This window comes from Trematomus bernacchii, unplaced genomic scaffold (genome assembly GCF_902827165.1).
Source record: "Trematomus bernacchii unplaced genomic scaffold, fTreBer1.1, whole genome shotgun sequence".
In the NCBI taxonomy this organism is placed as follows: domain Eukaryota; kingdom Metazoa; phylum Chordata; class Actinopteri; order Perciformes; family Nototheniidae; genus Trematomus; species Trematomus bernacchii.
Window position 1 is genome coordinate 4,514,002 of NW_022987524.1, and position 23,903 is coordinate 4,537,904.

Sequence of the window (23,903 nt, forward strand, 5' to 3'; positions counted from 1 at the left end):
TTGGTCAAAAATCAAAGTGTTATGATGATGTTTAAGGAAAAGGCAGGAAATCATCAAAGTAATCACATCCTCATGAAAATGTGTGAACTCTTCGGCTGTCAATCTGACTCCGAGAGACTCTGAGGTGAAGGGGCTGCAGTTCTGGGGCTCCAGTGTTGCCAGCCGGTTGCCACGACTTCCTCCTCTGTGTGCTGCCTGTTGTTGACAGTCAACTTGAGAAACGGGCCTGGAGTTGGAGTGGAGAGAGAAGAAGGTAGCCAGTTAAGCTACTTGTTAGCTAATAAATGTTGTCAGACAACACTCGATGTGTTCTGGGATTACATGAGGACCAATGATCTGCCACTTCTGCTCTTCACACACAGTCTGTTTGACTGCGTACAACCAAAGTCCGCTCAAACTTGATTTGGTAAACTCTAAACAAACAACAGACGAAAACCAGAACCAATGATGGAAAGTAACTAAGTACGTTTACTCAAGTACTGTACTTAAAGGTCCCATGTCATGGCCATTTCTACTGATCATAATTCAATTTTTGAGGTATACTAGAATAGATTTATATTGTGAAATTTTCCAAACTCACATTGGTTTCTCATACAGCATCTCTGTATAGCACATGTGTCAAACTCAAGGCCCGGGGGCCAAATCAGGCCCTTGGTGGATTTAATTTCGGCCCCAAATGTACTCATTGGTCAATCCGTGGAGCCGTTACGTTACGTCCGCGGAGCCGACACACACACCCAATATTTTCTCAGCTGCAGCTCCGCCGATTTCTCCTCCCTGAGACGGCGGGACGCGGCGAGGCTGTGAGTCTGTGTGTGAGCACACACACAAACTCCCAGCCAGGCTGCGGGTGTGTGTGTGTGCTCGGGCTGGTTTCGGGCTGGGTTTCGCTCTCTTGCAGGCGGCCACTGGGCTCACAGGCAGGAGCTCCAACAAGCCGTTTAGGACAGAGAGTGAATACACATACTATACAGAGATGCTGTATGAGAAACCAATTTGAGTTTGGAAAATTGCACACTATAAATCTATTTTAGTATACCTCAACAATGGAATTATGATCAGTAGAAATGGCCATGACATGGGACCTTTAAGTAACATTTTGAAATCAGGACTTTTACATTTAGTCGAGAATTCTATGACCATAGCAGGGGTAGACATTAATGGCGTATTTCCACTGCAGCGCGTAGCACGGTTTAAGCGTGCCGTGCCAAACCAGGCCCGTTTTTGGTTGCGTTTTCACTAGGGGTAGTTCCGGCTAACGGGTACTGTTTCACAGTTTTTCTGACACTCCAAAATCCAGGTTCTTTCCGGGCCAACAACCGGGCTGAATATGCTAAACTAGAGAGAGAATCGCTGGCAAGGGGGCTACAACTACAACAAAATGAACATATTTTACCGTGATTTAATTGTAATACACATTTCAAAATGATGCCGAAGTAACAACATACTGATACCGGTTAGTAAAAACCATGAATTAATGCTTTGACAAGTCTGCAGACAAGATGGCAGGCAAAAAACCTTTTAAAATGCGTGTTTTCTGAATGGAGATCGGCTAAGCTAACGCAGTATATGCTCCGACCGTCCACACTCACAACAACGGCCTATACAGACATAAATAAACCAGCGACTGTATTCGCCATGACACAAGCAGTCTGTGGTTTGTACTTGTTTAACTTTTGTCTAGTTTCTGAACATATGAGGAGCTGTGAGCTCTGAGTGCTAACAGCTAACGGCTGATGTTGGTTTTGTGGTTCGCATTGAAGATGACGTCACGGCTCCGCCTACACTGCATTACTATAGTTACGCCCCAGCTACTAAACTGTAATGGAAACGCAGCATAATGTGAGCCTGGCCTACCAAGGCCTAACTATACCGTACTAAGCCGTGCGAGGCCCTGCAGTGGAAATGCGCCATAACAGTGCTTCCGGGCCAGCGGGCCATTTATAATGTCTAGCCCTGCATAGTATTTGTACTTTTATTTAAGTAAGAGTCTGAGACCAGAACCTTTCCAATAGTGAAATCTTGTCCATGTGCAAAATCAGTTTGTAGAAATGTCATGAATGTACAGACCATCCAAAAGTAATCAGGTAATTTCACTAAAAGCCAAAATGATCACCCTTTTTAGGGTTCATGCTGAGTGATTGTCAGGTAATTGTGGTGAATAATCATATTCACTTCATCATATCACTCAAACACCTGGCATCAAATCTCAAATCTATCTTTTAAAGTCAGTAGGACACAACCATTTACTGTTCAAAAGGTGATCTCTGAGACACCGCAGTCCAGACCGAGGTGGTGTACCGGATAGTGGTGGTCTAATGGATAGTGAGGTGGGCTGAAGATCGGAAGGTTATGAGTTCAAATCCCGCCAGGAACACCACCACCCCTTGAGTAAGGCACTTAGCCCTTAGTTTACTCCAGGGAGAATGTCCCTGTAATTGGTAATTGTAAGTCGCTTTGGATAAAAGCGTCAGCTAAATGAAATGTAATGTAATGTACCGACCGACGGCTGTATCGTTTATCATTAGAGCTGAGACTAAGATTCTGTTTGTTCTGGGGCCAAGGAACAGTTTAACATGAACCTATAAATCCCATCGTTGCTGTTATGCTGCGTTCACACCGGACGCGATGCGATGTTTGGGGGCGGCGCGATTACATGTAAAGTCAATGCAGAGACGCGGACAGACGCGAATTCGCTCCGACGGCGAGCATGAAGCGGTGGACGCGGCGCGAATCACGCGATTGAGGCGATTGAACGGTGCCCGCGTCAAACGCGAGAGTTCCATTTTTTTTAACTCGAGCGTTAAATTCACGTGACGCGTTCTCGCGGAAGCCAATCAGCGGTGAGGATCTCAGCCTGCCGTCACTGACGTTCAACCAGAAAACATCAGCCGTTAGCTGTTAGCAGTTAGCACACAGAGCTCACAGCTCCTCATATCTGTTCAGAAACTGGACAAAAGTTAAACAAGTACAAACCACAGACTGTCTGTGTCATGGCGAATACAGTCGCTGGTTTATTTATGTCTGTAGGCCGTTGTTATGAGTGTGGAATGAGCATATACAACGTTAGCTTAGCCTGGTCGACCCGATCTTCATTCAGAAAACAAGCATTTTAAAAGGTTTTTTCGCCTGCCGTCTTGTCTGCAGACTTGTCAAAGCATTCATTCATGGTTTTTACTAACCCGTATCAGTATGTTGTTACTTCGGCATCATTTAGAAACGTGTATTACAATTGAATCACGGTAAAATATGTTCATTTTGTTGTAGTTGTAGCTCCCGAGCCAGCGCGTCTTGTTTGAATGATGCGAGTAAACACAGCTGGCAGCCGCGGTGAAACTCGAGCGTTTAGAGCAATGTGATAGGAGCGATTAGAGCGAAGCGAATATTCACATCGCGTCCGGTGTGAACGCAGCATTAGACGGCAGACAAAAAATATCTTCATTCACATTCATGGTAACATGTCCTCCGACCTTTCCTCAAGCATAACCATGATTTCCATCAACAAACTTCTCTGCTTTTGCAAATTAACAGGTATGAAAGATGTTACTACACATGTATGAGTGACATTCTTACATTTATTTTTATTTTTTACAATATTTCCCCCTAACATCTGACCCAGTACATCAGTAATGGGCCAGTGTCAGCTGATAACATTAGCTCTTAAATAGATCATTGTGGTTTTTAAATACCAATATGTAATGATAGATACATTCCTGTCTATTCACATGAAATCAATATATATAACAGAAATACCTCTTTAAGTGCTAAAATGGTGGGTTGGTCATATCCCTCCTCAGTTGGGATTGATCAGATGTCAGATACGGATGTGTTTTTGCTCTCCGTGTATGCCGACTCATAAATTCTTTTAAGCCCTCTAAAGCCGGGGTGTCGTCCTCCACTATAAGGTCGTATCTATCCGTCATGTCCATCAGACGTAGGAGCGTGAGACTGAAAGCTCTAAGCCCTGTTTGCAGTGACGCTGTGTTCACATGCAGAGCCACCCTCTGAGACACAGCAGGCAGGTTCTGCTGCTTCAGGACCAGCGTGACGTACGGGAACAGCCTCTCTACTGTGGACACAAACACCTGGAAGACAAAGGACCTCGTTACCAAAGATGAACCCGAGTGTTGTGAATTTTGTGGAACATGATTACAACACTTGAACAACAGCGTGATGTTCCTGCAAGGAGTTTTTTTACTGGATATGAAACAGTCTCAATTTAATACTAACTCCTTTGCGACGTTCATCAGCAAATTAGACCATTAACAAGAAGCTGTTACAAAGCTAGATAACGCTTTGGGGTAACTATAGGGAATTGGAACCACGGTGCATTACTCGGGAAGAAGTGGCGTTTTGCTGCAGACTTGACGTCATATCAGAAATGCGTGAGGTGTTTTGGAAGTAATATGGTCTGTGTTTATGTTAGCAAGCATCGCTAACACTCAGGGCTAAAGCTGTACTGGAGAGAATATGTGTAAAAAAGCCGGATATAAAAGGTACTTTCCTTGTGGTAAATTAGCGAGAGAAAAAGCGTTTGGGCTCCATACTGTTTCAGAAATAATGCTTGATGTGGTTTGGAACATAATATGGAGTTTAATCACGGCAGCATTTTGCTGAGTTTCTGCTGGTAGACAGCATTCACTGCTTGCATGCGGATGCTCCAAAGGGGCGTGGCCAGCAGCATCTCCAAAGGGACGTGGCCAGCAGCAGCTCGGTTACATTTAAAGGGCCAGACCCAGAATCAGCACTTTAGTAACAGGGCTGAAATAGAGGGGTATGAGGCATGCTACAATAGCCGCGTTCACACCGCATACTTTGCAGTACTCAGTGCCCGGCACTCAGTGTGGGGCACTTTTTCCCCCCAGGAGAGTACCACCTCTCTAGCAGGCACTAAACATGGGGCTAAAAGTGCCCTGAACCAAGTGAACTTTTTGGTGTGAACGCAATGGGCACTGGCACTAACGGAACTAAAGGGGAAAAGTACGGGTGAAAGTACGTTTGTGTGAACGCGGCTAATGGGTAATCTGTTTGGTATTTTGAGCAAAACACTTTAGAGACATGTTTTGTATAGATATGGCCCTATAATATATTGTTCAAATATATTATAATATGGGACTTAAAAAAATAAAAAAGTTAGGCAGATCAAGATCTTAAAGGTGGGGTAGGTAATTTTGGAGAAACCAGCTCGAGATCGCTAGAATTTGAAAATACACAGCCGGAAAAAATCTGCCACTTCCTTACAGAGCCCCTCCTCCAACACACACGAACGCGCACATGACCAATGAGGGCACGAGATAAGTTTGTGCACAGATGGAAGGCTGACAGGCAGGTAGGCCATCCAGTTATTTTAGCCGGGCCGGCTAAAATGATTGTTCGTGCTTTTTACAGTATTAAGGCTTCCACATATTACATTTTTTTATGGATTTTTTGTCAAAGCACTTAAGATATTCATTGCTATCGGGATGTTAAGAGCATTCCATGGAATATAACAAAAAGTGTATCTCGAGCCGGTTTCTCAAACTTACCTACCCCACCTTTAATGACACTAGACTAGACAGTGGTGCTCATGGGAAATGCAGTCTTAATTCAAGGATAACACTACCACTTTCTTCCACAGGGACGCCAAATATGTAGTAGTTGCTTTAACTACAGTATGATGCATTAAGGACCCTTCCTTCCCCTGATTATGTATGAAACATACGTTTTGATATATTGGCCTTTTCTTATGATCTTTATATATGTTCGACGTTTCTATAATGTTTCAAATTCAGTTTCGCAAAAAGCAGCTTAAAGTGCTTTTTTCTAAACAATAGAGAATTAAAAAAAATGTAAACAAAAAATATATAAGCATGAAATGAAAACAACTTTGTGGTAATAAATCAATACAAACTGAAGTCAAGAAGCCGAATACCTGGTTGTGATCTGGGCTGAGTGGACCCTCCCTGCTGACCCACACAGGCCTGTACAGCTTCTCCTGGCTGTAGGCCGAGTGCAGCCATGTGAGAGAAGCTTCCAGAAGCTGCTGAGAGTGGATTTGCAGGTAAACACCCCAGGGTGCCTCAGCTCTCTGGCCCAGCAGCTCCAGGAGGTCCTGCAAACACACAAGCACACAAATTAGATTTAAAATTCATCATTATTCCACTACTTTTATGGCCCATTCCTTGCCTAGGGAGATTCAGAAACACAAGGTGGATAAAAGCAATTAGATATTAGACATTACCAAAACAATCATGTTTTTCTTTATTTGCAATTTATACTGTAGAAAGGAGCACAAAGTGGTGTTCTCTAAAAATCAGATGTACTAAAGGCAGCCAACTTTGAGCAGTCTCATTAAGCCACTTGTTAGCAAACACTGTTTTTATGACACATAGAAGCTTCAGGCATCACCAGATGGTATATACCGATACAACAAAATGTAAAGATATCAACTTCTGTTAACCACTTAGAAATGAGGGGACTTGAAGTGGTAAAATGCGAACTAATTACTGGAGCTCAGGACTAATTTCCGCACAACCAAGTTATTTTTAAGGACCCTTTTGGATTTCTTTAAATATTTTAAATATACCTCCAGTGTCAGGGCTTCCGAGCTCTTTCCAGAACCTTCCACCAGAGGGACTCCAGGTTGATTACTGTCAGAGACCACCTGAACCACCAACATACCCCCATCACCACCTGAAACACACACATGGTATAAACAGGACAGTAAATATGAACAGGGTTAGAGATTCAGTAATTCTATGATTCAAAACACCATCTGTGTCCACATGTTAACATTTTCATCCACACACTGAAAATACGTTATAAGTAAGTTCAAACTTTACAACTAGGCTAACTAACCTCTATAGTGTAAATCACATCACACAATTATACCATAAAGATTTAATACAACAAATTGTGTTTTATTTATTTAAAGGAATCTGATATTTGAAATCCCTACTTCTCACACGTTATTTACCATGATCAGATTATTAGATAAGATAAAATGGGTCTGATTACAACTTTTTTGACCCCCCACTGGGGATATTATGTTGTTACAGCCGCTCAAGAGAAAAATATGACAATAACTGATTAAAGGTAGGGTAGGTAAGAATGGAGAAACCAGCTCGAGTGCGCTAGAATTTGAAAATACACAACCGAAAAAAATCTGCCCCTTCCTTCAAACTGAGACCGGTGCGCTTCCTCGCTGCTGCTTTCGCCTGTCCTTTGCTGCTGTGAGGAGGAGGATTTTTTGCCCCGGGAACATCGCGGATATTGTGTGCTGGTCTGGGAGGATGGCCCATATCGTGATTCTGCTGTGCCTGTTAACTGTTCTGGACTATGAGAAGATCTCTAGTCATCCTGAGAAGCCTACTGGATTCAGGTCTGTTCTGCCACCCGCAGTAGGCATCCCCTGCAAAGGGTCGGATGTGTTACACAAACAGTTACCGGTCACCTTGTCGCAGACAATCTGCTCGACAAAATATGTTTGTCTTTTTTGTTTGCCTGCGATGATGGTACTTCAGGACTGCTTCTTAAGCTCAAATTACACTCTCGCAGACTTTTCCGGTGATTCTAAAGTAGATGACAATGTGTGTGTGTCGATTAAGAGGAAAAGATGCCTGTTTTTTTTGTTGTTATTACTGTCAGGAAATGTTCAACCTAACCCTGGTCCGCCCAGTAGTAGTAGTCAGATCGCTACTCCTGCTGATTTTAAAGCTAGGTCTGGGTTGGGTTTCATCCACTTGAATGTGCGCAGTCTGTTAGGTAAACTAGATTTTGTCCGCATTTGGGCAAGCTCGACTGACGCTGACGTCATTGTGTTATCAGAAACATGGCTAAATAAAACTATTTTGGCCTCTGACATATCCTTAAATGGTTATAATGTGTATCGTACCGACCGGCCTAATAAAGGTGGTGGAGTTGCCATTTATGTTAAGAATAAGTTCAGTGTAACCACATTGATTTCCAAATCTGTCAGTAAGCAATTCGAATTTTTAGCCTTAAATATAGAAGTGGCAAAGGGGCAACAAGTCATGGTGGTGGGGTGTTACAGACCCCCCTCAGCTGTCAAGGACTCCTTGTCTTCACTAGCAAAACTTTTATCGCAACTAGACTACAAGGAAATAGTGCTACTTGGAGATTTTAACTGTGACTGGTTAACTGCAGTATCAGAGGATTTTAAAAACCTTTGTATCTCTCTGAATGTTACTCAGATTGTAGATAGTCCTACTCGCCCTAACGTTAAGTCCCCTAATAAATCCTCCCTAATTGATCTCATTCTAACTAATGTTCCCTATAAATACCCATCTGTGGGAGTATTTGCAAATGATGTGAGTGACCACTGTGTTGTAGCCACAATTAGGGACACTAAGGTCCAAAAGGTTAAACCCCGTATTATTATTAAGAGACACATAAAACATTTTGTGGAGCAGGGTTTTGTTCATGATCTGTTTGGGTTTGATTGGGGAAAAATCGATCTGTGTGCTGATGTTGAAACTGCATGGTCTTATTTTTATCTTGGTTTTATGGAAATTATAGATAGACATGCACCCCTACGTACTTTTAGAGTAAAGGGACGAGACAATCCTTGGTTTTCTGCTGAACTGTCCAGTCTCCTACATGAGAGAAACAAGGCCTGGGCAAAGGCTAGGAAATCAGGCTCAGAGGTAGAATGGCTGTGTTTTAGGCAACTAAGAAATAGCTTCACTTCACAGGTCAAAAGTGCTAAGTCGAAGTACTATTTGTCAGTTACTACAGAAAACCTAAATAATCCTAGGAAATTTGGAAAGCCATAAAATCGCTATCCACCGGTGAGATCCGAAATGAGCTACCTCCGTGCATTACCACAACATCTGGCTCTATATCGGACAGGGCTACTATGCTAAATTGTTTTTAATGAGCATTTTGTGTCCTGCGGTTCTATGTTTGATTCTGTGACTAACTCTGCTACTGTGAACACCACAGTCGGTGACTCTGAACAATGTGGTCTGGAAAACCCTTTCAGTTTTACTCCTTTTACTGTTGATGTTGTTCGTGAAGCTTTAACCAAGTTAGATCCTAAGAAACCGGCCGGCCCGGACAACGTGGAACCTTTCCTTTTAAAGATAGCTGCAAGATTTTATTGCTCCACCTCTCACTACTCTTTTTAACCTCTCCCTCAGCACAAACACAATTCCAAAACTGTGGAAGTCAGCGTATGTCCTGCCTTTTGCTGAAAGGAGGGGAGGCAACTGTTTTAAATAATTATAGGCCAATCTCTAAATTATCAGTTCTGGCTAAGGTTCTTGAACGCCTAGTGAGTGAGCAGGTAAAGGTGTTTTTTATGTACAAATGACATCCTGTCTAAACATCAGTCAGGCTTCAGAAAGCAACATAGCACCATCACTGCCACAATGAAAGTGGTGAATGATGTGGCGAGTATTTTAGATAATAAGCAGAGCTGTGCAGCTCTATTATTGACCTTTCCAAAGCGTTTGATACCGTCGATCATCGCATCTTAAAGCAGAGGCTACTCAGTAATTGGCATATCCAGACATGCAGTGGGGTGGTTTGTGAACTACCTCTCTGAAAGGTCCCAATGTGTCATTTTGATGGGCTGTCTTCAGAGTGGTTAAACATTACTAATGGTGTTCCTCAAGGTTCTGTTTTAGGTCCACTTTTATTCTCCATCTACATCAATAGTTTAGGTGAAAATGTCGATGGAGCAACCTTACATTTTTATGCGGACGATACCGTTATGTACTGTGCATGTCCCTCCATTAAGGAGGCTGTTGTTGAATTGCAAGCTGCTTTTAACATTATTCAGACTCAGCTCTCTGAACTAAAGCTTCTTTTAAATGTGATAAACCAAGGTAATGCTCTTTTCAAAAGCCAAAAAGACACCAGAGCCTGTTTTAGATATTTTAACTACGCAAGGAATAAAACTTGAAGTGGTTGCCTGTTACAAATACCTTGGTATCTGGCTTGATGATTGTCTCACTTTTAAACGTCATGTCAATATCCTGCTTAAAAAACTGAGGGTTAGACTAGGTTTCTTCTACAGGAACAAGTCCTGTTTCTCGCTCGAGGCCAGAAAAAGGCTAGTCACTGTGACCTTTTTACCTGTGCTGGACTATGGTGATCTGATTTATATGAATGCACCTGCCAATTGCCTGGTCAAGTTAGATGCTGCGTATCACAGTGCACTGAGATTTGTGACAAACTGCCTTCACTAACTGTACGGAGGCTCAGTCACTGGTACATTTTTATATATAAAGCCATGTTAGGGAAACTTCCATCCTACATCTGCTCCCTGATCTCACGGCGAATTGTAAGTGGCTACTGCCTGAGATCGCATGCTGTGGTTTTATTAAATGTGCCAACTGCTAGGACTGTCTTAGGGAAAATAGCATTTAGATGCGCAGCTCCACTGTCCTGGAATAGTCTGCAATTAAAATGGAAACTGAGCAATCTGGTGCCACTAAATGTTTTTAAAGCTCGGTTGGATGCTACTGAATCGGAAGCTGTTGGTACCTGTGCATGTGGATAGTATGTAAATTGTAATCCCTGTAATGCTACTGTATGATGTCCTTTTGTTGTTCTGGTTTATGTTTTTAATGTTTCATGTGGAACCTACTTGAGCAGGTCTCCCTTGAAAAAGAGATCAATGATCTCAATGGGATACAACCTGGATAAATAAAGGTTTGAAATGAAACTTCCTTACAGAGCCCCTCCTCCAACACACATGAACGCGCACATGACCAATGAGGGCACGAGATAAGTTTGTGCACGAGATGGAAGGCTGACAGGCAGATAGGCCATCCAGTTATTTTAGCCGGGCCGCTAAAATAACTGGATGGCCTACCTGCCTGTCAGCCTCTTACCTGTGGGGTTCCCCAAGGCTCTATCCTGGGCCCCATCCTCTTTTCACTGTACATACTGCCCCTAGGTTCAATTCCCACTAAACACAATATTCCCTTCCACTGCTACGCCGACGATGTACAGATCTATCTGCCTCTCAAAGCAAATGTCAAACACTCACTACAGCAGTTGATGGACTGCTTGATAGAGATCAAATCCTGGCTGAGCCAAAATGTCCTTAACCTCAACGAGAGCAAGACCGAGGTCATCTTTTTTGGACCCCAACCTCCAGCCTCTCCGGTTGATATTCTGGGCTCTCTCAATGAAAACATCCTCCCCTCTGTCATGAACCTTGGAGTGACCTTCACTAGCACTTTTTTATAAATTTGATAAGCAGGTCAGCACTGTAGTCAAATCCTGCTTTTTTAAAATAAGACTATTGGCCAAAACCAAGTCGTATTTATATTTTAAAGATCTAGAAAGGGTTATTAATGCCTTTGTTACCTCGAGACTGGATTACTGCAATGCTCTGTATGTGGGTATGGACCAGGCCTCAATTAGACGCCTGCAGCTAGTTCAGAACGCAGCTGCACGTCTTCTCACTGGCTACAAAAAGCGTGACCACATCACCCCAATTCTGGCCTCACTGCACTGGCTTCCAGTTCGGTTCAGAATAGATTTTAAAATCCTTTTATTTGTTTTTAAAGCACTAAATGGGCTGGCTCCGGCCTATATAGCCGAACTCCTCCATCGCTACACCCCAGCCAGAGCCTTAAGGTCGGCTGACCAGCTGCTGCTGGTAGTGCCCATGACCAGGCTCAAAACCCGAGGTCACCGAGCCTTCGCAGCAGCTGGCCCCAGGCTCTGGAACACTCTGCCTCTCCATGTGAGGTCGGCCCAGACACTAGGGGTTTTTAAATCCTCACTAAAAACACACTTCTTCTCCCTGGCCTTCTAGTCAGAGCGGAGTATGACTCCTGACTTTTCCCTGTGTTTTTTATATATCTGTTGTAATTTATTCTCTTTTATTGTGATTGTAGTAATGTGTTTTTATTACATGTACAGCACTTTGGCTCGACCAAAAATCGCTTTTAAATGTGCTTTATAAATATGCTTTATAAATAAAACTTGATTTGATTTGATTTGAAGCTTTTTACAGCGCCACGGCTTCCACAGATGAAATATTTGTATATATTTATTGTCAAAGCATTTAATGTATTCATTGCCATCGGGATGTTAAGAGCATTCCATGGAATATAAAAAAAAGTGTTTCTGAAGTGAATTACCTACCCTACCTTTAAGGGATAAATACAATTCTGCCTCTCGTTTTTCCACATAATAGCTCAACTAATCTAATTTCGTCCAAAGTCAAACTTGGAAAATGTATTGATTGATTCTGGAGTCTCATTTAATTTAATTTCACACCTTTATTTATCCAGGTGTATCCCATTGAGATCATTGATCTCTTTTTCAAGGGAGACCTGCTCAGTAGGTTCCACATGAAACATTAAAACATAAACAGAACAACAAAAAGGACATCATACAGCATCATTACAGGGATTACAATTTACATAACTATCCACATGAACAGGTACCAACAGCATCTGATTGAGTAGCATCCAACCGAGCTTTAAAAACATTTAGTGGCACCAGATTGCTCAGTTTCCATTTCAATTGCAGACTATTCCAAGACAGAGGAGCTGCGCATCTAAAAGCTATCTTCCCTAAGACAGTCCTAGCAGTTGGCACAGATGGTGGTTTAAAACCACTTCAGAAGATTTCATAAGATGGTAGTGGGATTTCTTTAGTGGGAAGTTTTTTATTGAGCAGTGCTCACAAGTGTCCTGTTTACCTGCATTACCAGACTGTCAATCAAGATAGACCACTCCCCTATGAAGCTTATAAAAGGTTTCCTTCAGCCTGTGCCCCTTCTTTCAGAGACTGCAGGCCCAACAAAGGAAACCACGGCGAGTCTGCACATGGACTTTACACTTGTATGTACTTTAAACAATTGATGTGATTGTCTCTTATTTGTGACGATAGATTCCTATTGACTTATCCCATATTGTGAAGGGGGGTGCAGTTTAATAGGCGTGTAGCGCAGTGGACTAGTGCGTTGGTGTTCGGATCAGGGGAGCACAGGTGCAAACCCCACTGCAGTCAGCATGTCGTTGTGTCCGTGGGCAAGACACTTCACCCCAAATTGCTCCTGTGGGGATTGCCCACAGTATTGAGTATGTAAGTCGCCTTGGATAAAAGCGTTTAACAAGTGACATGTAATGTAATATTGTGGATGCATTAATGATGTAAGTAAATTTGACAGCGTTATGTAGAATCATTATTGTGTTGGTGTTATATAAGACCTGTGTGTATTGCTTAGATTATTTTGTATAGAAACAAATCATCCACATTTTGCCATCTACAATTCACCATCCACCATCTAGACTTGAATAAAATGTTGACTGCTGACTGTCAGTGCATCAACCAGTGAAAACAGAAAAGGATGAAAGTGAATGTGTTAATGTGGAAACACTATGTTTGTATCGACCTGAAAGTGTTTCCAGCAGGGAGGTCCGGTCAGTGACTCTGACCCAGCGGACGTCCAGGCTGCTGCGCCGTGGGGCCGTGGACAGGAGGTCAGAGTTGTGATTTGGATACAGGAAGTCCATCAGGTCTCCTCCTGGATAGAATCTCCTGAGAAGTCCCTGCTGGCCTAGAACCACACGTTGTATCTCAAGTGAACTGAAAGTTATTTCTAAAGAAAATAGTTTTTCACTTCTGACACACAAAGCGGAAATAATGTATGATTGATCTTTATGAGCAATGTAATAGCAATCTATTTTTTTAAAATGTGAATATAAAGATAAACTGTATACTGGTCCAATTGGTTCATTTTAGGTCTTAATATTCAAGTTAAGCCAAAACTGAAAAAGACCTCCAGGAAATTAATAAAGAGTAATTAATACAACATACATTTGAATGGGTAGCTTTCATGGTTAGATATTCCAGTGCTATAGGTTCAGTAGTATGAGCAGACGTTAGTTAGTTAGTTAGTTAGTTAGTTAGTCTCTCTCTCTCTCTCTCTCTCGCGCGCGCGGGCGCGCGCGCGCGGCGCGCGCGCACGCGCACGCGCGCGCACACGCGCGCGCACACGCGCGCGCGCACACACACGCGCGCACACACACGCACACGCGCACGCGCACGCGCACACACACACACACACACACACACACACACACACACACACACACACACACACACACACACACACACACACACACACACACACACACACACACACACACCACACACACACACACAACACACACACACACACTCACACACACACACACACACACACACACACCAAAAATGTTTAATTCTTGGTCCCTAGGTTCCTGTTCCTAGTAACACGACCACTTGTTGGTGTCTCACAGCTCCTTCTTACTTGCTGCCTGTTTGAATGCAGACAGAGTTGGTTCATAGATGTCGTAGTAGACTCTGGCAGGGTGGCTGTTCTCCCGGATGAACAGCAGGTCACTGATGTTTGGGCGGATGGAGCCCTGCCACAGCGTCAGACTGAATCTGGAAAGACCAGAACACACTGTGTGTCATCAAGTGGGTTACCATTGTAACTAAACAAGAAAATATGAACAAAATCACAGTCACATTACTGATATTTCAAGTTTTATGGTTGCTGATGATCTTTTCTGTGTGGTCAGCACAACCTTTAAAATATTTTATGAACTGACGCGTGTTATAAACAAGTGCAAATTGCCATAATACAGATGGAAGGTGTCTGTGTTACCGTGACGACTGGCTGAGGAGCCAGCTGATGTGCTGCCAGCCGCTGCGACCCAACAGAGCATGGACAGGGAAGGTCACCTGAAGACACACATCATTTTACTGTACATTTTAAAACTCACATGGACTTATTAGCTACCACATAATAGAGTTGTTAGAAAACATTGATAGGATTAAGGAACCAACATTGAGTTGGTGTGAGCTTGAAGCCAAATCCTGTCCTAGTACCTCACTTTTGGCTTTTGGCTTACATCTACATTACCCAGCCGGCCGACTCAATATTCGAATAACCTGATAGTTGTTTCCACCCTAAGAATATGGTCCCAATTTAGAAGTGCTCATGGACTTTATGGATCCTCTATTCATAGTCCCATTCGCAACAACCATCTCTTTCTCCCCCCTTACACTGACAGAACATCGGGACGCGTCGCCTCACGTCTCCTGCGTCTTGGCCATGTTTCGCACTGGAACACACCGCAAAGACTTCAGCCGACGGCCAAGTAGCACGTACGAACTGCGCATGCGTGAGTGGCAATAACTCTCCTTACCAGCAGGCGGCGGTAGTGTGTATTCGTCATTCAAAAGAGGCAACAACCGGAAGACAGACTGCGTGATACACCGAGAGAAGAAGAACAGACTGCGTGATATAAACAAACAACAAATAGCTCATGGGGCTTTCCCCAACCTGTGTCGAGAGCTGGAGTTAAATGAAATCTCAGATTTGCCTTCTTAATAGTTTGTTTGGGTCCCTCACTTCCGTTTTGCTTCTCATGCACTGATTCGCTAAGCTGAACAGCCAATCAGAGTGATTTCTTTGGCCGACGGCCTCCCGATTCTACATGTCGAATCGGCGGCGGAAGGTGTCGGCACGGCACGGAAGGTGTCGGCACGGCCGAAAATCGGCTTGGTGTGTAAGGAGCTTACAGTCCCTTACACACCAAGCCGATTTCGGCCGTCGATAGATGTCGGGCCGTCGGTGAGCGTCGTGTCGCCCTACTCAGATTGGTGTGTCTTGGTGTGTCCCGCACCGTCGTGTCTTTTCGGCCGTGCCGACACCTTCCGCCGCCGATTCGACATGTTGAATCGGGAGGCTGTCGGCTAAAGGCCGTCGGCCAAATAAATCACTCTGATTGGCTGTTCAGCTTAGCGAATCAGTGCATGAGAAGCGAAACGGAAGTTTGTTCTTCTTCTCTCGGTGTATCACGCAGTCTGTCTTCCGGTTGTTGCCTCTTTTGAATGACGAATACATACTACCGCCGCCTGCTGGTAAGGAGAGTTATTGCCACTCACGCATGCGCAGTTCGTACGTGCAAATTGGCCGTTGGCTGAAGTCTTTGCGGTGTGTTCCAGTACGAAACATGGCCAAGGCGCAGGAGACGTGAGGCAACGTGAGGCGACGTGAGGCGACGTGAGGCGACGTTCCGTCGGGACGTGTTCTTTGGTGTTAGTTTGGTGTGTAAGGACCTTAAGGGACCTTTACATCAACAAAGTTTTCGGTAGCTTTAGCCAACTCACTGACAAATGTAGCCTCCCAGACTCTCATCTATTTCGCTACTTCCAGGTCCGTAACTGGGTTAAACTAAATAACCCTTCCTTCCCCAATATCCCTCCGGATTCAATAATTGACTCAATTCTGGACACTAACAACCGAAAAAAGGTTTACAATTCCATCTCCCGTCTCACAGAAACATCTCTTGGTAAAATCAAACAAGATTGGGAAGAGGAACTAATCCAAGCAATAGATCAGGGGTAGCCAACACGGTGCCCGCGGGCACTTAGTCGCCCACAGGGGCAACGTGAGTCGCCCGCGGGGCATGTTCTAAAAATAGCTCGGCAAGCAAATCCAAAATGTATAAAATACACAAAACAAAAAAGGAAATGTAATTAAAAGAATCTACCCTATGCATAAACGAAACCTCAATCATAGCGAACTCTATCTACTTACTACAACTCTATATCTATCTAACACCCCTCCTCCCCCCACCCCCACAATGAATATCGACCAATCACGTTCTTGCTTGATTTGCGGGACCAGCGTTGCAGTCTGGAAGAAAAGCAATGTGGCACCTCCCCGCTGATTTTCCTTCTGGCAGAATCTACACAACACATCAGCCCCATTGAACAGCCTATCATGCCAGCCTATACAGCACATGAGGGGCAGAGTTTTACTGTGTGTTGCAACTTGCATATATATTTATTGCACTTGACGCACACACACGCATGGCGTAATTTCCACTGGGGACAGGGGGGAAATGTCCCCCGCTCTTTTCGAAATCCCGTTTGTGTCCCCCCCACTTTACAAATATGTTTATTATTATTTTTTAACGCAAGCCGTCATCGCCACGGAGGAGCACACAGCCTCTGTGAGCGAGCGAGACAGAGGGAGAGAGAGCTAGGGAGGGACGGAGGGAGAGAGAGAGGGGGAGAGAGAGCGAGCGAGAGAGCTAAGGAGAGCACACCTTTATCTATTTAATATAGATAAAGTAAGTAATCATTCCAATGTGTACTATAGGACAATAAAAAAAACAAAAAACAGTTTGAAAGGGGAGTGATTAGTAAAATATGCATAAATAAAAAAAAAGAATGCTAACTAGGTAACATAAGATAAGAATAAACCAGTTTAAATGATTTGTTATTGGTTGTGATCATATTCTAAAGATGTTTGGATTATTGAAAAGTATAGAGCTCCCTTTCATCTGAGTGTTGAGAGCTGTTTCCATCAATTCATCTTGTGCTCAAAGTGCACCAGATTGATGCATTTCACTTCAACATTTAAAAATAATCTTCCCGGGGGTGAGGCCCCCCCCTAGAGGAGGTGAGGACCGGTCAGCATATAATAATGTTAAAATGTGCTAAATATATACACTGCAAAAAAAAAAAAAAGAGGAGTAAAAGTAGCCCCCGACTTGTTTTATTTTTTTAAAGTAGCTCTCATCCTAAAAAAGGTTGGTGACCCCTGACCTAAAGCATCTCTATGGCTTGAAGATCTAATGTTGTATCTGAACTTGGAGAAGATGAAATATAACCTGAGGGGCTCATCAGAGATATTTGAGTCTGTCTGGGGCTCTGTGATAGCCTACATAGCTGAACTAAAGACACTAAGTTAAGAAGAAAGGGGGGAACTATGAATGTATGTTTTTTTGTTGCTTTTTTTCATATACATGTATATATGTACGTGTATGTATATGTATGTGTATGTGTATGTGTGTATGTATGTGTATGTATATGTGTATGTAAATGTGTGGGTATGGGTGTAGGTATGTACATATGTGTATGTGTATATGTGGGTAATACATATGTGAGTATATGGGTACATGTATTATTGTTATTATTCTTTATTTCCTTATCTATTCATTTTTTTTTTATTATCTTTTACATTACTTTATTTATACCTATATATGTATTTATTTACTTTATTATGTAGGGGGGGGGAAAGGGAAAAATATAGAGTCTAGACTGTATAAATGTAACTCATTGTGCCTGACTCAATAAAAAAAGATATAAAAAAAGAAAAAAAGAGGTAGTACTCTTGAATCACATAATAAGTTACAATAACCTATACCTGATTACCGGAAATGCATTGTAGAGAAGGTCTGTAAGGCATGTACTATAACGAGTAACCGGCAGACACTGCTTTTTTTTTTGCTGTGTAAATGAATCTCATGGGTCTAATACAAATGTCCTCTCGACACTAGTGTTGGGCACTCAATAATATAGGGGTATATTTTCTCCCACTGACGTGATGTGTGCAGGCCTTTTAAAGCTTACCTTCTGGGGAACATCTTTGATCATATCGTACATGTCCTTCACCATGGCCTCGGTGTAGGTCTCAACAAAAAGTGGAGGTCCATAGGCTACCTGTCGGAAACAATGCAATGTTAGCGAATCACAATCATTCTGACTAAAACCCAACTGTGGGTCTAAAGTAGAGATTGCCGTCCCATAAGGATGTAACAGCTGTTATATTGCTTTCTGACAAACAGAGTGGCAGCAATGTAACTTGGCCCGGGGGTGGCCTGAACGGAAAAGACTTAACTACATCACAGCATACATACATTTCTTAAAACATTTATTTTATCAGCTTCTTACGATGAGTACAAGGACTTTGTTCTGTCTGAGGGGCAGGGGCATCAGAAATAAAAAGCATCAGCTGCATGCCAGGGGCACCAGTACATAACGTTGAAAAGAAAATGCAGCCCCCCACTGCATATATTTATCAATTGATGGAAGCCCCAGAGAGCACTTTATCATGTTTTATCTATTAATATTTCATGATTATAAATAGAACCTATAAATATTCTTGTAATGTTAGATGTGCTTTTTACGTCACAGATATTCAATATTATAGGGGGAAAATAGCAGCATTTGTTCACCAGAGGGGAGTGAGGCAAAAAGAAAACAGTAATGTACTGTACAGCAATCAAATGACATTACAACTACACTATATCATTTTCCAACACAAGTGGTGGGGCTCAGATGATGAATTGTGGAGTCATATTGATTTATCATCTCCTGAATTCTTCTCTCGTACCACTGGGATCATGACATTTTGATAATAGGTCATTGATAATTGTATAAATGATACCTGCTTTTAACCATCAGCATGTTAGCATCGTCATTGTTAGCCTGTTAGCATGCTGATGATCACAGCAGTGTTTGAAGCGTCGATGCACCTCACATGACCACAGTGCTTCTTAAACCATAGTGGGTCCCGATAATAAGTAGAGACTTATTATCGGGACCCACTGACCAACTGACCAATCCACGGTCCACCTGACCAGCTGACTGCTATCAATGGCTCATCTCAAAAGCCTATGAAGTCATAAACAAGTATTACACCATGATTTTGAATGTAGACTGAGAACATGTAATACCTTCCATCCAGGAGACAAGGTCACATTAGGAAACTTTTCCTGAACCAACTGCAGAAAACTGGAAAAGAATGATGGAAGGAGAGGAGAAAAAAACGACAGGCACTTTATTTAATAACCTTTTAATAAATAACCTTTAGCATATTCGATCAATCAAAAACGTTATATATATATATATCTGTCAATATATTAGTTTTTGTGTTTATAGTTTCCTTTTTTATTTTGACATGTAATTTCTCCTTGTATCTTGTCCTGTCTTACTTCCTGTGTTTTCCCTCCTGTTTGATTGTCTCATTGTGTCCACCTGCTGCCCCTGTGTCTCACAGACACAATAAAACCCAGGATAAAACCCCAGCTGTGTCTTGTCTTGTGATTAGTCTTGTGTGTATTTAGGGTTGTCTTGTCTTGTGTCCTATATCGGTTTGGCGTTGTTTTTTTTATTGTTATCAGCTTTTTTGCCATCTCATTTTTTAACTGCACCTGGGTCCAACTTCTTGCTAAACCCTGACAATATCACCATTATTACAAAGTACAGAATGTAGCCTATACTGTACGTCTTAGACCATCACAGTGCTATAAGCATTATAAAATACCAACATTGAGAAAATCCATAAAAACATATCTGAAAAAGATGGATCTATAAAGATTGTTGAAATGAGAGGATAAAGCCTGAAACCGAGCCAACAGGAGGTGCAGAGCTCTGATTTACTCTCAGATCACTTGAATAACAATATTCTGTTTTCGTCACAATTTGCCCAATGATGCCAAAAATAAGTTGTCTACCCCAGTTTTATAAAAATGTTGCAGTTAATGTTGTATGTCACTTGTACCTTTTTCTTAAAATTCTATAATCATCCTATTATTTGCTGTGGCATATTCCACATCTCCCCAGATCGCTTATGAAAATCAAAATCTAAAGATATCTTTGTTAGTGAGTATATCAAATATAGCAATAATGTGGGAAATACATGCACAATACAAGCTCTGAACAGCAAAGACTGACGGACAGACAACATCAAATCAGCTTGTTCACCTGGTTCCATTGACTGTAGGCAGGAAGGCTGGTGCGTTGGGACCCAGGAGGATGTCTGCATTTATCCATACGGGCCGGTTGATTCCTCTGCTACTGTTCTTTGACTTTTGACTGAGCAGGTCCAATGACAAACCCACTGATCTCAGAGTCTTAAAATCCAACTTCATGCCTGCAGGGACACAGAGCATTAACACCTGTGGGATGGACACATAAAGGCCCATGTGTTCTACTGAGTACCTTTTCTAGAGGCCAGCACTGCATCCATCCATTGGTCCAGAGTGTTGTCACTATAGATGTCAGGAGGGTGGGCCATGATGGGGATTGGATTCTCATTGGCTGTTCCATAACCCTCCAGAGTGATGTCAGCCTCCAGGATCATAGCATCACCTGATAGGACGAAAGGAGGGGACAGTGTAGACAAATCATGTGTTAAATTGAGCATTATGTTGCTATGTAACAGTCTTCTGTTGGCTATCTGTCTGAAGTGGATTTAGCCTCAGGGGGCAAGGGCCAATATTTGGGGGTTTCAATTATAAGAAACAAGACTTCCTTTTGGATTGTTTGTAGTCGGATTAGCAAATTGAAATGCATAAATGGTGTAGAGACAAGAGATAACATTCCAATAATGGACAAGCTCATGTTGAACTAATAAAAGGCTTTATTGTTGTCAAACAATAGTCCATGGGTTCTAGGATTTCTTTTGGCCAATGTGTTCGGTCCAACTCACACCCAAACCATACATCACCTTGGTAACCACCTGTCAGTCACAAGGTAGTCAAATTTGCTGCCTGGCACAAACAGGATTAGCCAATACTAATTGATTACAAATGTAATCCATATCTTGTCCTGTAGGCTAAGTGTATGGTACTGTATGCACTGAAAACACTGAGTGTGTGAGTTTACTTGTGAGGGCTTTGTTCATTTCCTCCTTGCTGTTAGCTCTGTGGTACCAGGTAGCCATCAAGCCGTCAGGTGAGCTGATATCACCTGACTGAAGCAGGAAGTCCAGCATGTCTCCACCAGTAGAAAACGAGGGAAGAGCGGTAGAGGAATCTGATTGGATATAAAGGCAAACACAGGCCCTTAAACTTAGGTGAGTGGGGGAGGGTCTTAAGTAATTGAACTTTGTCTATCCAGAGAGCACTTCAGTTCTTACTTTTGTCCCTTTGTCAAATGTCATCCAATTGAATTAAAATGACTTCCGAACTGCAGATCAGAGGCCAAGATGTCCTGGCCTTGAGCTCCAAGCAGGGGTCAAGTTATACGACTGTGGATGCTACATTTCTGATTACCAGCCAATAGCATCTTTTGTCAGACCCTCACCTCAATTTATTTATGTTTTGTTATAACTTGCTGCCACCTCTGCGTTATATTTTGGTATTACAGTGGCTGCTACTCAATCACACTGCTGTTGTAGAGATGACTGTGCGCGATAAACACTTTTTTAATGATTACATACTATTAATGTTATCACCTGTTGTTACCTCATATGTTCCCTTCATTTTTTATTTTTGTTCCGTGGATGTGTACTTATGTTCTGTATTAACGTGAGCTTGCCTCTCCATTTAATGTTACTTTTTAACTTTTGTCTACACTGTCCATTTGCTGTAAAATTCTATATGTGAATAAATGACTTCTGAATCTGATTCCTGGTATATAAATCTAATATAAATAAGGCTATAAATATAAGTTTGGTGCATTATGTCATTAATGTTCACATATCAAAAGAACTTTGACCCTCATAATCAAATAAAGCTTTATGGCATTATAAAGTTATTCTGAGCACACACTGCTGTTTGAGTTTGGGTCCTTACTACGTCATCCTCCACACACAATATAAAGTCATACAGTTTGAACACAGATATGGCCCCTCTCTGCTGTCATAATTCAGTCTCATTCTAATACTGCTACAATAGACCGTTGCATTTCCCAGCAGTTGTTTCCTATAAGGATTTACAGACACAGTTAGTGAGAAAAACCTTCAAGATAAGGAAGGGTGATGCATTCACTTGAGAAAACAACTTGACAAGATTATTAGACACTTTATTAGACTATGATCCACTACTTAAGTATTTGTTATCTCTCACAAAATGTATTATTCTGTTTGTTTGCTTCTATATTAATGTTGTGTTTTTATCTTGTTTTATTGCTGCTTGTCATTGAAGGTTACCAAATCATTATAGAGTAAATGACAAGTCCTCTTGGGATTTTGCGGCATATACATTCAGTAAAACCTCCGCCAATATTTAATCTTTCCTAATAAAACAATTACAATAAGAATTATTAAATAAATATTCTGTTATTTCAGAAAAACAATAAGATGTATATTCTCAATGGAATGCATTATGCTGCCACAGTAAGGAAATAATGAAATGTCTCATAAGTGATTGTAAGTAAACACAACACATTACTTCACTATAAGTATTTAAATAAGATGTGATCAGTACTGAAGGAAGTGTGAGATGATTAGGAATATTCTGGAGCCTCTTCTTACAAACAACCAGGACTGGGTCAGACACACAGCACATTATTACTTTCACTACTACATGACTACATTAGGAATGATTGTGTCTAATGCTTGTACACGTTGATAAGCAACACGTCTGGGCTTTTGTGACTCAGACATGTTTTTCTGACTAAATGGCAGTATCAGCTCTTATGAATCCAGGCCAAACTGCTGTTTGTACCTGACTTTGTGGCGAGCACAGCTGCGACAGTAATGATTATGATCAGGGGGACGAGTCCAGCAGCCACAGAGATCAGGATCAGCTGAGGTTTGTTCAGACAGCCCAGGTAAAGCTTGCTCTGTGGTTCTGCTGGCAGAGCTCGGTGGTACGGCATCATCCTGCAGCAACACAACAACAACTGATCACACACCTTCCTATGAAATCACATGTAGCATTCAAGAAGATATTTGATAGTATCCTCTTAAGTATTTTTACTGACTTTTCATGAACAGCCACTGACCTTTCCGGACTTTCCTCCGTACCTCTGTCGCTCCTCTCCTCAGTTTCTCCCATTCTCTCCTGCTGCGCTTACTGTGCTGATTTAAAAATCTCCAGTGTTTGCAGAGAGCTGTCTTACAACACATAGACAGATAAGCCTTATCTACAGAGCAGAGGTGTTCACACAGAGCAAGGTGCCGCATTGCCCTGAAGGTCCCTACAGTTTAAAATCTGTCTTACATAAACACAACAACCCATAATATAAGGCAGCTCTCCCTTCATCACGTTCTGTCATTCCTCGGAAGATTTCAATCTCTGCTTGCTTGATTATATGGGTCCATGACTTTTCAGGGATTTCATCAGGCCAATTTGAAAATATAGAAAATAAGTATGTATTGAAAGTTTCCCGACATAAAGAATGTTGACACATAC

General features: G+C 42.2%; 1 protein-coding gene across 1 annotated transcript; it reads right to left on the minus strand.

The window, feature by feature from the left end:
- Positions 1–2: 2 nt before the first annotated feature.
- fam151a (family with sequence similarity 151 member A) lies at positions 3–23,664 on the minus strand. The gene is made up of 14 exons (XM_034119164.1): positions 23,494–23,664; positions 23,214–23,371; positions 21,430–21,579; positions 20,764–20,913; positions 20,527–20,695; positions 19,497–19,554; positions 18,391–18,480; positions 14,627–14,703; positions 14,267–14,403; positions 13,367–13,531; positions 6,566–6,672; positions 5,912–6,091; positions 3,754–4,085; positions 3–226 (listed from the first exon to the last, which is right to left on the minus strand). Exons 1-13 carry the CDS (start codon positions 23,544–23,546, stop codon positions 3,765–3,767), a joined length of 1,815 nt encoding a protein of 604 aa, XP_033975055.1. The 5' UTR covers positions 23,547–23,664; the 3' UTR covers positions 3–226; positions 3,754–3,764.
- Between the last annotated feature and the right edge of the window lie 239 nt (positions 23,665–23,903).

Bases quoted from the DNA above. Each gene is read 5' to 3' on its own strand.
- fam151a (XM_034119164.1), bottom strand. From the start codon at position 23,546: ATGGGAGAAACTGAGGAGAGGAGCGACAGAGGTACGGAGGAAAGTCCG. The intron at 14,704-18,390 runs GTAAGCTTTAAA...GTGTGTCTTCAG, and splicing joins TCAAAGATGTTCCCCAGAAG to GTGACCTTCCCTGTCCATGC. The intron at 6,673-13,366 runs GTCGATACAAAC...TGTGTGTTTCAG, and splicing joins CCTGCTGGAAACACTTTCAG to GTGGTGATGGGGGTATGTTG.